General features: G+C 48.5%; 1 protein-coding gene across 1 annotated transcript in view; it reads right to left on the bottom strand.

The window, feature by feature from the left end:
* The window catches only part of LOC147098052 (myoferlin-like), a 181,718-nt gene that overhangs the window by 110,343 nt on the left and 54,261 nt on the right, over positions 1 to 17,114 (bottom strand). The window contains exons 21-24 of the mRNA XM_085970809.1: positions 16,846 to 17,038; positions 15,993 to 16,148; positions 11,805 to 11,936; positions 5,675 to 5,838 (exon numbers count right to left, since the gene is read on the bottom strand). Of these exons, the coding sequence (XP_085826935.1) occupies positions 5,675 to 5,838; positions 11,805 to 11,936; positions 15,993 to 16,148; positions 16,846 to 17,038 (645 nt within the window). The remainder of the gene's footprint in view (positions 1 to 5,674; positions 5,839 to 11,804; positions 11,937 to 15,992; positions 16,149 to 16,845; positions 17,039 to 17,114) is intronic.

Genomic DNA, 17,114 nt, shown 5'->3' with positions numbered 1-17,114 from the left:
ACTTGCTCCAAGATGTGAAAAATATACTGAAAATTAAAAGTGACAATCAAGAATTTTTGTAAACAGACAAAAAGACCACGAGGTTCCAACAAGCTTTTCAGAATACCTCACCTAAAAGTGGGAGGAGGAGTTGATAAAGCTGCTAAAAGAAATCATATGGGACGTGAGGGGCATCATATTGCTAAAGTTATTCAAATCATTGGTTAGGCTGCAGTTAGAATATTGAGTGGAGTCTTGAAAGCCCGACTTTAGGAAGGATGCCAAGACCATGCAGAGGGTGTAGAACACATCCAGCGATGGGGTACCGAGGGGGAGGGACTTTACTTCAGAGAGAAACGGAGGTTCTTCTCAATATTAAGAGGAGATCTGCGAGAGGTGCTCAAAGTTATTAAGCATTTTGACAAGGTAAATCAGGGAAACCTATTTCTAATGGTCAGGGAGTCAGTAACTCAGGACTGGACAGACTAGATGCAGGAAGGATGTTCCCGATGGTCGGGGAGTTCAGAACCAGGGGTCACAGTCTAAGGATAAGGGGTAAGCCATTTAGGTCAGAAATGAGGAGGAATTTCTTCACCCAGAGAGTGGTGAACCTGTGGAATTCTCTACCACAGAAGGCAGTGGAGGCCAATTCATTAAATATATTCAAGAAGGAGTTGGATATATTTCTTAAGGCTAAAGGGATCAAGGGGTATGGGGAGAAGGCAGGGACAGGGTACTGAGGAGCCATGATCGCATTGAATGGCGGAGCAGGCTCGAGGGGCCGAATGGCCTACTCCTGCTCCTATCTTCTATGTTTTTTATGTTTCAAGGCCATAAATTTAAGATCATTAACAGAAGGACAGAGAGGGGTTTGAAATAATTTTTTTTGAATGCAATTTTTTAAAATTGTTGAGACATGGAATGCCCTATCAGAAAGTTGTGGAAGCAGAATTCGTAACAGCTTCTAAAAAGGGAAGTGGATAATTATTTGAAAAGGGAAAATTTAGACAGGGCAGAGGATTAATGAGAGCTGGCACAAGCACGATGGGCTGATTGGTGGTCTGTGCTGTTACAGTCTATGGCCGCGATTTCGCCATCGGAGGCGGAATCACAGTGGGAGAGGTCGCTGGCGGGTCCCGGTCCCGCCCCCGGCTCCAGCCGCTCTGTGAAAAGGATTTTCCCCTGATTGGGCTCGTTAAGCCCGCCCTGCGAGGTTCCCGGCCAATTAAAAGGAAGCGGGTCTGATGACGTCATTTGACGACGCATCATCAGCCGGTTTCCTTAAAGGGGCCACGGCCACATTCATTTTGACATTCATTGAGGCGTTGCAAACACTGACAAGCACTGCACAGAGGTGCATGGCTGCACCCAGGCTCTCCTATGACTCCCTCCGAATGCTTATGGAGGGAGTCACAGCACACAGGGAGGTTCTCTTCCCTTCCAAGGACAGAAGAGACCTCCCCAGGAGACCAACGCAGCCTGGTTGCACACTGCACAGGAGGACAAGGCTGCAGTGGCGCAAACCTCTCAATGATCCGAGAAGATCACGAAATGTTAGGTGGCAGTGTCAGCTGCGAAGAGACTTCAAGGGGATCTCGACAGGCTCAGTGAGTGGGTGAGAACATGGCAGATGGAATATAATGTGGATAAATGTGAAGTTATCCACTTTGGTAGAAAAAAGAGAAAGGCAGAATATTTCCTAAAGGGTGAAAGATTGGGGAATGCAGATGCTCAAAGGGACCTGGGTGTCCTTGTACATGAGTCACTGAAAGTGAATGTGCAGGTGCAGCAAGCCATTAGGAAGGCAAATGGTATGCTGGCCTTCATTTCAAGAGGATTTGAGTACAGGAGTAAAGAAGTCTTACTCCAATTATATAGGGTCTTGGTGAGGCCACACCTGGAGTACTGTGTACAATTTTGGTCTCCTTACCTAAGGAAGGATATACTTGCCATAGAGGGAGTGCAACGAAGGTTCACGAGATTGATTCCTGGGATGGCGGGACTGTCGTATGAGAAGAGATTGAGTAAACTAGGCCTGTATTCGCTTGAATTCAGGAGAATGAGAGGGGATCTCATTAGAGCATTCAAAATTATTACAGGGCTTGATAGGGTGGATGCTGGGAGAATGTTTCCCTTGGCTGGGGAGTCTAGAACCAGGGGCCACAGCCTCAGGATAAAGGGTAGGCCATTCAGGACTGAGATGAGAAGAAATTTCTTGACACGGAGGGTGGTGAATCTTTGGAATTCTTTACCCCAGATGGCTGTGGAGGCTCAGTCATTGGGTGTATTCAAAACAGAAGTCAATAGATTTCTGACTAGTAAGGGCATCAAGGGATATGGCGATAGGGCCGGTGAATGGAATTGAGGCAGAAGATCAGCCATGATCTCATTGAATGGCGGAGCAGGTTCGAAGGGCCGAATGGCTTGCTCCTGCTCTTATTTCCTATGTTCTTATGTTACTGCCAAGCCACACTCAACCTCATCCTGCTCTGCCACTCATCATATCCACATCACTCTGCCTTCCCTACCCTACACATCTTTACTCACACCAACTTACCTTGCACCTCCACCCATCCCTCTCTATCTACATTATCACTTCTCCATCTCACTAGCCACCCCTCACACTCACCCTCATCCTAGTCCAATCATACCAACTAACAACACACAAGGGTAGACATCTGGGTGGTTTAGCCAACATTCATGTGAAGTTTCTGTTAATGTGTTGTCAAACATTGAAATCTATATTTTCATCACTTTACCTTATTGGACAGATCTGTGCTCACCTTTGGAAGTGTCTTCGTGAGTTTCAGTGAATGTTGAGACATAACTCTTCCCCACCCCCGGCCAATTGCGATGAGTGTGAAAGAAATGGCTTGGACATTGTAGGGATGCTTTATGGTGCTGGTGAGGGGTGGTGTCAACCTGGCGCATCATGTGGCAGCCAGGGTGTACAGCGTCAAGTGAAGTCAATCTGACCATGGAGAGGCCATCCCTGGCCTCCCGGGCAGTAATGTGGTCGGGTGCTGATGGCCTGAGTCCTGTGGAGCATCAGGTGATTGCGGACAAGGTTGGTATTGTTGTTGGTAATGTTGGTGCTGGGGCTGATCATGGAGGGAAGTCAGAGGACCAAGGTGAGATTTTTTCCAAGGGCACCGATGTTGCTGGAATAGATGGCAACTGAAGTTGAGATGACAGAAGTGATCTGTCAGTGGTGAGAGAGCTTGCTCCAAGGAGGTGACAGTGGATAGAGTTTTCTCCAAACACTTCCAAACTGCATAAAGCTCAAAAGTGTCTTCCAAGTCCTGAAGGCTCAAGCTTCTGACATTGGAAAGTGACCAGCTGTGAAATGGGAGCTTTCATACCACTTTTGCAGCTGTCACCTATTCACATCAATGGAGAGACAGAGAACCCGACCTATTTACCTGACGTGATCTCCGAATGACTTCTCCTTGAAAAAGTGGGAAAATAGAAATAGGCTGGCAAAATAGTTAACAAGCGTTTAACAAGCATTTAACTATCTTAAGTGCCTCCCCCACCGCTTGGTGTCGGGTCTGTTCTGAATTCGCAGACCCGACACTTTGGAAACCAACATGGAGGCGGGTTCGGAGCGGGTTCCCAACCCGCTGACAATCATTTCGATTTTGACAGCGGACCCGCCTCCAAACCTGCACTCGGAGCGCCGGCAGAATTCAGCCCTCTGGTTCCACTTTGGCACCGGATCCCTTAATATCCCTTCTCTCCATAAGCTTTTCAAATTGCCTCTTGAAGTCTCTGGTTAAATGGCTGACCTTTCAATTTACTCCACAATTCTATTTCCTTTGTTAATCCTGAATTTCCTCCTTACTCCTAACTTTCCAGTTTTTAAGCTTGCGTCTCCTGACATTTGAACTCTTCATTTTATTGAACAATTGGGTCAACTTTGTCAAATCCATTCATATGATGTTGAAAACATTGGTTAGATCACCTTGAAGGCTCCTCTTTGCAAAGTCACGGTTTGGACATCAATAACCCAATGTGTATTTGGAGTTGAGGTTCTAAAGATGAATACCGAAGTTGCTCCTTTTATTTCAGCAGGAAATGGTGTAAAACTAGTTATGGTTAAATCAAACGAACTGGTGGCCAGGCCCGTCTTTCCCCTCTCTGCCTTTCCTGATATCCCTCATTCATTTAATCACTTTCTGTTTAGTTAATTTCCCTTTATCCTCCGTGCCCTTTTAGTTCCTCAGATTTTCAACAGTTTTTTTTATGCCTCTGCTCCCTTTTTGCTTTTATTCTCCCTCAACTCTCTCTGTTCGAAGTTCCTCTCGGACTCATCCTTGCCCAGCACCTCAAAAACAGGCAACTCACTTCCCTCCCTCAGTCTTCACCCAAGCTCAGACATCACCATCCCTAGTTCTTAGGGCAGCACGGTGGCATAGTGGTTAGCACTGTTGCCTCACAGCGCCAGGGACCCGGGTTCAAATCCGGCCTCAGGTGACTGTGTGGAGTTTGCACATTCTCCCCGTTTGCGTGGGTTTCCTCCGGGTGCTCCGGTTTCCTCCCACAGTCCAAAGATGTGCGGGTTAGGTTGATTGGCCATGATAAAAATTGGCCCTTAGTGTTAGGGGGGATTAAATACGTGGGGTTACGGGGATAGGGCTTGGGTGGGATGGCTGTCGGTGCTAGGGTTTGGATGATCAGCCATGATCTCATTGAATGGCGGAGCAGGCTCGAAGGGCCTACTCCTGCTCCTAGTTTCTATGTTCTATGAACCTGCTCTCCTGCTCTTTTCAGCCACAGTGGACAACTAGGCTTGACCACTGCGTTGTTAGCCAGGGCTCAGAGGTAGCGCCTTGCCTTGGAGTCAGAAGGTTCACAGTCCCCACTCCAGAGACTTGAGCACAAAATCCAGGCTGACACTCCAGTGCGGTACTGAGGGAGTGCTGCACTGTCGGAGGTGTATTTCAGAGGAGATGTTAAACCGAGGCCCCGTTTGCCCTCTCAAGTGGATGTAAAAGATCCCAGGGCGCCATTTTGAAGAGCAGGGGAGTTATTCTCGGTGTCCTGGCTAATAATTATTGGTCAACCAACAGCACAAACAGATTGTCTTCTCATTAACTCATTGCTGTTTGTGGAAGCTTGCTGTGCGCAAATTGGCTGCTGCGTTTCCTACATTACAAAAGTGATTTCAAAAAGTACTTAATTGGCTGTAAAGTGCTTTGTGACCTCCTGAGGTTGTGAAGGACTAGACACTGGAAGGATGTTCCCGATGGTCGGGGAGTCCAGAGCCAGGGGTCACAGTCTAAGGATAAGGGGTAAGCCATTTAGGACAGAGATGAGGAGGAATTTCTTCACCCAGAGAGTGGTGAACCTGTGGAATTCTCTGCCAAAGAAGGCAGTAGAGGCCAATTCATTAAATATATTCAAGAAGGATTTAGATATATTTCTTAAGGCTAAAGGGGATCAAGGGATATGGGGAGAAGGCAGGGACAGGGTACTGAATTTGGATGATCAGCCATGATCGTATTGAATGGCGGAGCAGGCTCGAGGGGCCGAATGGCCGACTCCTGCTCCTATCTTCTGTGTTTCTATGTTCACATAAATGCAAGTCTTTATTCAGAGTTTCTGAATTTTAAACAAAAATGAGGCGTGCATTAATACCAGTCAAAATGATTTGGAAAACGCCAAGGTGTAATAAGGGATAAAACAAACTCACCACCGCTCGGGGTCAATCGTCCATTTGCCATCCCAATGCCAGCCTTTCAGAGGATAGAAGTCTTTTTTTGACAGCCGCATTTTACCCATCGCATCGGAGAACATTGGGTGCTGCAGCAACCCACTGGTGCCCCAATGGCCCATTACTTTCGTCTGATTTTCGTACTGCAAATTAAAACAGAAATCGCAACCGTTAAACAACATCCCGGCTGTCGTGCTTGAAGACTTGTGCTCCAGAACTAGCCGCGCCTCCAGCCAAGCTGTTCCAGTCCAGCTACAACACCGGCATCCACCCGACAATGTGGAAAACTGCCCAGGTATGTCCTGTCCACAAAAAGCAGGACAAATCCAATTCGGCCAATTACCGCCCCATCAGGCTACTCTCGATCATCTGCAAAGTGATAGAAGGTGTCGTCGACAGCGCTATCAAACGGCACTTACTCACAATAACCTGCTCACTGATGCCCAGTTTGGGTTCCACCAGGACCACTTGGCTCCAGGCCTCATTACAGCCTTGGTCCAAAACATGGACAAAAGAGCTAAATTCCAGAGGTGAGGTGAGAGTGACTGCTCTTGACCTTAAGGCAGCATTTGACCGAGTGTGGCATCAAGGAGCCCGAGTAAAATTGAAGTCAGTGGGAGTCAAGGGGAAAAATCTCCACTGGCTGGAGTCATACCTAGCACAAAGGAAGATGGTTGTGGTGGTTGAAGGTCAATCATCACAGCCCCAGGACATCACTGCAGGAGTTCCTCAAGGCAGTGTCCTAGGCCCAACCATCTTCAGCTGCTTCATCAATGACCTTCCCTCCAACATAAGGTCAAAAGTGGGGATGTTCTCTGATGATTGTTCAGTTCCAGATAATGAAGCAGTCCATGCCCGCATGCAGCAAAACCTGGACGACATTCAGGCTTGGGTTAAGTGGCAAGTTACATTTGCGCCACACAAGTGCCAGGCAATGTTTATCTCCAACAAGCGAGAGTCTAACCACCGCCCCTTGACATTCAACGGCATTACCATCGCTGAATCCCTCACTATCAACATCCTGGGGGTCACCATTAACCAGAAACTTAACTGGACCAGCCACATAAATACTGTGGCAATAAGAGCAGGTCAGAGGCTGGGTATTCTGCGGTGAGTGTCTCACCTCCTGACTCCCCAAAGCCTTTCCACCATCTACAAGGCACAAGTCAGGAGTGTAATGGAATACGCTCCACTTGCCTGGATGAGTGCAGCTCCAACAACACTCAAGAAGCTCGACACCATCCAGGACAAAGCAGCCTGCTTGATTGGCACCTCATTCACCACCTTAAACATTCACTCCCTCCACCACCGGCGCACCGTGGCTGCAGTGTGTACCATCTACAAGATGCACTGCAGCAACTCGTCAAGGCTTCTTCGACAGCACCTCCCAAACCCGTGACCTCTTCTACCTAGAAGGTCAAGGGCAGCAGGCGCATGGGAACACCACCATCTCCAAGTACCCCTCCAAGTCACACACCATCCTGACTTGGAAATATATCGGCGTCCATTCATCGTCGCTGGGTCAAAATCCTGGCACTCCCTCCCTAACAGCGCTGTGGGAGCACCTTCACCACACGGACTGCAGCGGTTCAAGAAGGCAGTTAGGGATGGGCAAAAATAGATGCATGCAGCTCCCGTGAAGGCTCAGTGGTAGAGAGCACTGCCCAGCGTAGAACAGAGATGCATAGGAGCAGGAAAGACTCTGGTTCAATCCTCTGTCCCGGTTCAGTTCGAAGGTCTCTGCCACGGCAGCAGCTCGGGTGTTTGCCTCAGTACCTCTGAGCCAGGCCTCCCACTCGTGACTGCGATCTAATTGGACAACAGCTGGGAAAGGGCTGGCCTCTAGTTGTGATGCCATACGCTGTAAGAATAGGCACGTATAGATTACATAGAACAAGCTAGTTGGCATTATATAGAATTATATAAAATGAGAGAGAGAGAGAGAGAGTACTGTAAGCTTATTTGTTTAAAGGTTGCATATAATGACACCGCGTGTCCTGGCCAGAATGGAGATGATTGGGTAATTCCCTCGTCAATCACTCCTGGAGAGTAAGTGACTGGGATTAAATTTACATACAGAATTTGTATTACTGTATGTAACTATCCCCCACTCTGCCTTTCGTTGGAGAAATAATCCTGCTTTAATCAGGAGACCCTCAGGAGAGTTTCAGTCATGTTTAAATAGACTCTGTCTGCTGCAAAGTAGACTCTGTCTGCTGTAAGTCCTGCCGTATGTCCCACCCTGCCTCCAACTCATTGGCTGACACTGCAGTGTCGATACACCGTTGTTTAAAGCACACTTCAGAAAGACACACAGATCAACCAGGCAGGCTTTAAGCACAGCAGGGAGGGAGTGGGAGAAGGAAATCTCAATTGCTGAATGGACTCCAGTGTCGATAGGGCCTTTTGCAATAAAGATTGGAAGCGATAAGGCATCAAAGGCATGCACAACAAACGGTAACAGCTAACCTTAACACTAAAATAACATCTATATCAACAGCATACACACAGAACATGACGAGATATGCTGCCCACATCTGTCCTATGTATAAAAGATACAACACACTGGAACTCCCGAGGGTTTCTGACCTAGTCTTACTGAGGCTAGCACAAGCAGTCAAGGGGACAGGCTTATGATCTCCTGAAGGAGTCCTTGGTATGCGAGTGTAATTCATGCCGATATCTCGTGTACAGTGCATGCAAGGGGTTGTGTTTTATTATCTCATTGACTTGATTTAATAAAGAGTATTAACCAGACATTTTCAGTGTTTCCAACTCCTCAAACTTGTATTAGAGGCAAAGGATTGACAATAATACCTCCACACAAGGCTGTTCCAGTACAGCTACAACACTGGCATCTATCCGACAATGTGGAAAACTGCCCAGGTATGTCCTGTCCACAAAAAGCAGGACAAATCCAATCCGGCCAATTACCGCCCCATCAGTCTACTCTCAATCATCAGCAAAGTGATGGAAGGTGTCATCGACAGTGCTATCAAGCAGCACTTACTCACCAATAACCTGCTCACTGATGCTCAGTTTGGGTTCCGCCAAGACCACTCGGCTCCAGACCTCATTACAGCCTTCATCCAAACATGGACAAAGGAGCTGAATTCCAGAGGTGAGGTGAGAGTGGCTGGCCTTGACATCAAGGCAGCATTTGACCATGTCTGGCATCAAGGAGCCCCAGTAAAACTGAAGTCAATGGGAATCAGGGGGAAAACGCTCCAGTGGCTGGAGTCACACCTAACACAAAGGAAGATGGTTGTGGTGGTTGAAGGTCAATCATCACAGTCTCAGGACATCGCTGCAGGAGTTCCTCAGGGCAGTGTCCTAGGCCCAACCATCTTCAACTGCTTCATCAATGACCTTCCCTCCGACATAAGGTCAGAAATGGGGATGTTCGCTGATGACTGCACAGTGTTCAGTGTCATTCACAACTCCTCAGATAATGAAGCAGTCCATACCCGCATGCAACAAGACCTGGACGACGTTCAGGCTTGGGCTGATAAGTGGCAGGTAACATTCGCGCCACAGAAGTGCCAGGCAATGACTCTCTCCAACAAGCGAGAGTCTAACCACCGCCCCTTGACATTCAATGGCATTACCATCACCGAATCCCCCACCATCAACATCCTGGGGGGTCACCATTGACCAGAAACTTAACTGGACCAGTCACATAAATACTGTGGCAACAAGAGCAGGTCAGAGGCTGGGTATTCTGCGGTGAGTGTCTCACCTCCCGACTCCCCAAAGCCTTTCCACCATCTACAAGGCACAAGTAAGGAGTGTGATGGAATACTCTCCACTTGCCTGGATGAGTGCAGCTGCAACAACACTCAAGAAGCTCGACACCATCCAGGACAAAGCAGCCCGCTTGACTGGCACCCCATCCACCACCTTAGACATTCACTCCCTCCACCACCGGCGCACCGTGGCTGCAGTGTGTACCATCTACAAGATGCACTGCAGCAACTCGCCAAGGCTTCTTCAGCAGCACCTCCCAAACCCGCGACCTCTTCCACCTAGAAGGACAAGGGCAGCAGGTGCATGGGAACACCACCACCTCCAAGTTCCCCTCCAAGTCACACACCATCCTGACTTAGAAGTATATCGCCGATCCTTCATCGTTGCTGGGTCAAAATCCTAGAACTCCCTCCCTAACAGCACTGTGGGAGCACCTTCACCACACGGACTGCAGCGGTTCAAGAAGACGTCTCACCAACACCTTCTCAAAGGCAACTAGGGATGGGCAATAAATGCTGGCCTTGCCAGCGATGCCCAGATCCCATAAACGAATTTAAAAAAAGGACAATATCCTATATAAGCCCAACATACATGACCAGATAGCTTGCGGACGCTCACTGTGCAGACACATGCATGATGAATGGGCTTGGAAGCGAGATATCAGAGGGCTGCTGATGTCCGTGGGACCGTACACCAGTCCTCCCGGAGAAGACAAAAAGGGGAATAGCGGAAGGACGAACACGGTCCCGATCACATCACTAATAATTGGGTAGCTCAGCTCAGTCCAGCACTCGCCTGGCGGGATTCTGGGCTCGAATCCCTGGAGGTTGCGCTCAGCCTTTCCGGACTGTGATGGAACAAGTAGCACGTTGCAGGATGCGGAGGGAGAGCAGGAGGCTGGCCGGGGCTGCCTGCCGTTCCGTCACACAGTACGTCCTCAGCGATCAGCATCGCCAACGGACACCAAGGGCTGGATTTTTATTGAGGAGGCGTGTAGGAGGTGGGACTACAACTTTCAGGGTTGTAGCCACGCCTCCATTGGGCTCAGCAGGCCAATTAAGGGGCACCCGGCAACAGGTGACATCACAGATTGACTTTTCATCTGTCAAGAGCTTTTGACAGATGAAATATCAGCGTTTGACAGCACTTTGAAGCTGTCAAACACTGACAATCTGTATTCCAGGTTAATTCCTTCCTCTCAGGCTGATTTAAAGATCTCTCCAGAACAGAAAGCTGAATGCTGCAACTTTTGACAGCTCGCGGCCATTCTGCTTTCTGTGCCGGTGAGATGAGGGACTCCCGACACCTGAAGGAAGGAAGGCTGTAAAGGTAAGTAAATGTAAGTAAAACTTCTTTAAACACTTTACACACACCAAACACACTTACCTCTGAACTCATGCACCCATCACTCACCTGAACACCGGACATCTCAAACCCTCCAAGCCCTTCAGCCCGCCTCGCTAACTTGGCGTGGTTTGGAGCCGTTGGGAATCCCACACTTGGGATTAGGCTAAAAACTGCCTGTTAACAGGCAGTTAATTGGCACTAATCCCCTTCCCGCCTCGGGGAGGCGGCTCCCAGCACAGGTCGGGTATCCGCCTCTTTTGAAACTGGCATGGAGGCGGGTTGGGGGCGGGATGGGTTCGTGCCCCCCCCCCCCCGATTTCAAGATTTTAACCCCCCACACGCCTCCAATCCCGCCTCCACGGTCCAATGAAAATCCTGCCCCAAGGTTCCCACCAAGCCGCGTCGCTGCGCACAGCCCGGGACCGGCTTCTCCCAGCTTAAATTCCGAGCATGCGTGAAACTGTGATTGGGCTGCGCACCCGAAATAAAATAGGGGGGGGGGGTGGTCATTGCCGAATACCATGTGGCGATGAGGCAAGTCTCTCTCGGTCACGTCTCTGGGGGAATTGCCTTGGAGGAGTAAGTGAACCCGATGATTGCTACGCTGTTCCCCAAAATGTATTTTTCATAAAATATATATACAGGAAACTCTATTATCCGGCACCAACGGGACCAGCGTGGTGCCGGTTTATCAAAAAGTCCGGATTACAGAGAGGTATAGTTAAAAGGTACGAGAGCCCCGTACACAGCAACAAATCTAGGCTTCCCTGTTGCTTAGCAACATGTGCAGGAACTCCCTCCACAGACCAAGCATCCCTGTTGCTTAGCAACAAGTGCACGAACCCCAATTACACGGCCACAGATCCAGGAACTGCCAGTAATATGAAGTAAAACTTACCTGAACCTACTCCTGAATTTTGCCGGTTAACAGAGATTTCCGGTTATTTAGGTGCCGGTAAATCGAGAGTTTCCTGTATACACACATTTTAAACTTTCCACGACTGGCTCAACTCACTCTTTCTGCAGCTACCAACATTTTTCCGTCGATGTACTTTTCAAATTCCTCTTCATCTGAAGACAGCCCCATCCAGACGCGCACACGCAGCTGGGCCACACTCCTCATTTCCTGGGTCTTGTCCAGCGGGTGCTATCAACATCGGCACAACAATTCAGCAATTAGTCTTCATTGGCAACCGCAAAGTCCACAGTGGCCCCGACAGGCACCACAGTGGTTACAACAAAGAGCAGTCACTTCATTATCTCTGGGTGATGCTTCTCGAAAACGGTCAGGCAATATCCCCCACAGGGCACGGCAACAGTCAAAAATGTGACGGAACCATTGTTAAAAAAAAAAACAACACACACTGTTAAATCACGACGGAGATTTTAAGGCATCACAAGTTTCAGTGTACACACCTCGTCCTCATCATAAGGCGCTCTACTGCAGCACTCTCTCTGCAAAACACCCCAGCCTGGTCACGCAGCCATCAGCTGCAGTGCAGACTCTGCTACAAGACTGCTGGGCCATGATAGAATCGTAGAAAATACAGCACAGGAGGCCATTCGGCCCATCGTGCCTGTGCCGGCTCTTTGAAAGAGCTCTCCAAGTAGTCCCACTCCCCCTGTTCTTTCCCCACAGCCCTGCAAAGCTTTCCTTTTCAAACATTTATCCAATTCCCTTTTGAAAGTTATTATTAAATCAGCTTCCACCACCCTCTTTTTTTTTAAAATTTGTTCTTGGGATGTGGGCGTCGCTGGCAAGGCCAGCATTTATTGCCCATCCCTAGTTGCCCTCGAGAAGCTGGTGGGTTCCAGATTATAACAACTCGCTGCGTAAAAAAAATTCATCTCATCTCCCCCTTGGTTCTTTTTCCAATTATCTCATAATTGAAGTCCCTCATCCCTGGTACCATTCTGGTAAAATCTCCTCTGGAGATCAAAGGTCCCGACATCCTGCCTAAGTGTGGTGCCTAGAATTGGACCCAATACTCCAGCTGAGGCCTAACCAGTGTTTCATAAAGTTTTAGCATAACTTCCTTGCTTTTATACTCTATTCCTCTATCAATAAAGCCAAGGGTCACATTTGCCTTTTTAACAGCCTTCTCAACTTGTCCTGTCACCTTCAATGATTTGTGTACATACACCCCCAGGTCTCTCTGTTCCTGCACCCCCTTTAAAATTGCACCATTTAGTTTATATTAGTTACGATATTGGACGTATCGTACAGGTTCATTGCAACACATGGGCCAGAACTTCGGGTCCCCACGGGTGAGTACGCGCTGGGTACTCACGCGTAGGCCCGACGAAAGTGCCGGTTTCGTGCATGCACGGGAAACTGGAACTTCCGTTCCCTTAAAGGAAGGGGTTCACAGGTCGAACGCGTGCGCCGGAGAGGCAGCGCGTACGCCTAGAACTTTTTTTTTGCAGGTTTCTCCGGGAGGGTAAGTCTTCAGGAGCTACGCTTTTAAAAAGCTGTCGCAAGGCCTGCTTTTAACAAGGTAAGTGGTAAATTAAGTAAAATTAAAACATTTTTTCCACAGGTTTATTATTTTTAAACACTTTAAAAGAAAGGTAAGTTTATTTTTAGCCCCGTTAGAAACTGTAATAAATTTTTTCAAAAATGTAAATTATTGTTTAAAAGTTATTTTATGTAATTTATAGTTATTGTAAAAATGTGATTTTTAAAAAAATGTATTTGAAGTTTTAGTTATGTTTTGGGGCTGAACTCTATTCATAGGTTTGACAGGTCTTCCTGTCAAATCTATGAATAGAGATTCCCTGCTACCATTGGCTCTCCATGGCCCACGTGATCCCAGAGGACGCTTCGAACTAACTGCGCCCCTGGGATACGCAAGCACTGCGCGCCGGCAGTTGGAGGAGGCCCAGGATTGGAATCCCACGCGGGCCCACAGCACAACGGCCGGCGCGCAGGTAAGTGCAGGTCGGAGGCTTGCACCCGCGGGAAGCCCCCGACCCGAATTTCTGGGACATGAAATGCATAGCAGCAGCCAATGGGAGGAATGTTCCTGACAGTGTGACCGGCTGGCCAAATACGAGTGCAGACTGATGTACAGTTGCTAATAGTTACAATGTTGAGCGTCCAAAGATGGGGAGAGTTGATTCAAACTCTCTGCAGCCACCTCTGCTCTCACCTGTTCCCGGGGAAACCCTCCAATCTCCAGCCCGGTGCAGACACAACTAACTCGATACCTGCACCTGACCGGATTATTAACTGTTCATCGAGGAGGCTTGGGCGAAGGGTCAAGGCCCGTAGCACAGGACACCGGCAGGGATAAGGAGAGTCGGGAGAAAGAAGTGAGGTGAAGTCATGGTTCAGTGACACCAGAATGCTGAGGGGTGACCTGATCGGGGTCTTTAAACTGATGAAAGGGTTTGATAGGGTAGATGGAGAGAAGATGCTGCCACTTGTGAGGGCAACTAAAACTAGGGGTCATCAATATAAGATAGTCACTAATAAATCCGACCGGGAATTCAGGAGAAACTCCTTTACCCAGAGAGTGGTGAGAATGTGGAACTCGCTACCACAGGGTTAGTTGAGGTGAATAGTATAGATGCATTTAAGGGGAAGCTAGATAAACACAAGGGAGAAAGGAATAGAAGGATATGTTGATAGGGTGAGATGGAGAGGGCCGGGAGGAGGCTCGCGTGGAGCATGGACCAGTTGGGCCGAATGGCCTGTTTCTGTCCTGTACATTCTATGTAAGTTTGAGTTTGGAAAACCACTGGATTGTAGGAGAACGGACAGAGTGAGGGAATGAAAGGCGACAGTTTTGGATGAGTTAAGAGATTGTACAATGAGGGCCTCTCCTTCCAGAATGCCCCAATGCGCCCTGCCACAAAGTAACTGAGTTGCACGAGTATTGAGGGGGCGATTCTACGACCTGGCACCTCCGGAAATCGCGGGTCAGCAACGCATGACTTTCCGCTAACGAGAGAGCCAATCACGGGCTTTGCCGGCGACTTCCTGACAGGGGAAGGTCACGGAATTACTCTGGTAACATGTGGTTCCAATTAACTCACGAGACGTCAGTTTGTCAAAAGTCCATGCAGACAGTTTTAACAAAAGTCTATCAGATCTATTCGTAATAAGCAGCTGGCTGCCGACTCGCACTCGGGGCTCACGGCTGGGGATCGGTAGCTTCCCCTGTTCTCTCAAAGCGACAAATTTCAACGCACTTTTCCTTCTTTTTTTACACCTGTTTCATTGGTCATGTTTGTGACTTCTACAATTCACTTAACAGCAGAAGAAATAGAATCATAGAATGGTCACAGCACAGGAGTAGGCCACACGGCCCCTCGAGCCTGCTCCGCCATTCAATAATATCCCGGCCAAACTTCTACATCAGCTCCACTTTCTCGCCCAATTCCTCCATATCCCTCGATTCCCCTAGAATCCAAAAAATCTATCGATCTCTGCCTTCAATATACTCAACTCAGCATCCACAGCACTCTGGGGTAGATGTTTCCAAAGATTCACAACCCTCTGAGTGAAGAATTTCCTCCTCATCTCAGTCCTAAATGGCCGACCCCTTATCCTGAGACTATGCCCCCTAGTTCTAGACTCTCCAGCCAGGGGAAACACCCTCTCAGCATCTACCCTGTTGAGCCCTCTCAGAATCTTATATGCTTCAATGAGGTCACCTCTCATTCTTCTAAACGCCAGAGAGTATAGGCCCGATCGACTCAAAATGTCAGCAAGTTTCAGCTTGTGAGCGATGCCTAGGTCATCAAGTTTAACTTTGCTGGACATTTTATGACTCTTTAGTTATTGAACGGATGGCTGAACATGAAGAATTCTAGGGCTCCGACCTCACCAATATCCGGTGCCATTGTCTGAAGGTAGAGGCAGCGGCCAACTATCTTTCATTACACTCGTCTCTGCCGGAATGCCTTCCTGTTTGTTAGCTTTAAGATGTTTTTACCATGAGTCAGAAAGACCCACTCCGTTTCCCACATTTTATCCGACCCGTAATTCTTACATTAGCCGTTTTATCTTAAGTTTCAGTAAAATAACTAGAAAAGCTGAAATGTGTCGCATGCTCCTTTGATTTGAAAGTGGTGAGGACGCGGGGAGGAAGTAAAGTGCGTGGAATGGGGGTGGGGGGAGGAATTTGCAGCATGAAATGCAGAACAAAGTCATATCTACGGAAGCAACACACATTTGAGGCGAATTTTGACCTACCTTCATAAACACCGTTTGGAGCTTCCCACAAAATTGCCCACAGGATTTCATGCTGTCTCTGGAAAACAGGACCGAGTGTGCTTTGATCCGAGCGTAAGCAACTCGCTTCTCCCCGCACAGCATCCAAAGTATTACGTCGGGCAGGCTGTTCTGAGGCTGCAAGGGGCGGAAAAGTAGAACGCGTGAACTGCCAATTGTTGCTCTCGGGCTAGAACTGCCGACTATCCCACCTCCTCTTGCCGAGGACACCGAGTGCTGGCAGGCTCATCGACCACCACAGCGGAGCCCGATCGCACCCTCATCTTGATGTCGGAAGCGACCAGGAGCAGAAACACTGGCTACCTTTCCCCCCCTCCTCGGCCGGGGTGCTGTCGCGCCCTAAACATCCGACTCCAGAGACTTGAGCACAAAATTCTAGGCTGACACTCCCAGTGCAGTGCTGAGGGGGCGCCGCGCTGTCGGATGCACCATCATTCAGATGAAGCGTTAAACCGAGGCCTGGTCTGCTCTCTCAGGTGGACGTAAAAGATCCCATGGCCATTATTTCGAAGAACAGCAGGGGAGTTAGCCCCGGTGCGCGGACCAATATTTATATATCACTGAAACAGATTCTCTGGTCATTATCACATTGCCGTTTGTGGGAGCTTGCTGTGCACAAATTGGCTCCCGCGTTTCCTACATTACAACAGTGACTACACTTCAAAAAATACTTCATTGGCTGTAAAGCGCTTTGGGTCGTCCTGAGGTCGTGAAAGGCGCTACAGAAATGCAAGTCTTTCTTTATACAAGGAGCATAATTACGTCACATTGGAATATCCCCCCTTACACTTGTATTAGACACAAGAAAGCAAACCTCCTCTGCTACTGACGTGAGCCTCGCGATCCACTCTTCCACTTCAGGCAGCCTGTCCCGCACATTGATGTTTTTGTCTCTCAGTTTCTCCGCTGATTTTTTAATCATCTTAAGAACCAACATTTGCTGGTCATGCATGTGGTGATCGAGGGCAGTCACTTGGGGAAGCTTTTTCAATGGTGGGAGTGAGCGACTGCAATAGGGAGGAAGAGAAGAATAAAAATCACAGACTAGTTCGGCCTTCGATCCTGTCAGAGTGCGGGGGGGGG

Source organism: Somniosus microcephalus, chromosome 30, assembly GCF_052327205.1.
Source record: "Somniosus microcephalus isolate GS21.2 chromosome 30, FLI_Smic_1.0, whole genome shotgun sequence".
Lineage (NCBI taxonomy): Eukaryota > Metazoa > Chordata > Chondrichthyes > Squaliformes > Somniosidae > Somniosus > Somniosus microcephalus.
The sequence above is the reverse complement of the archived record's forward strand: the minus strand, read 5'-3'. Positions and strand labels throughout refer to the sequence as shown.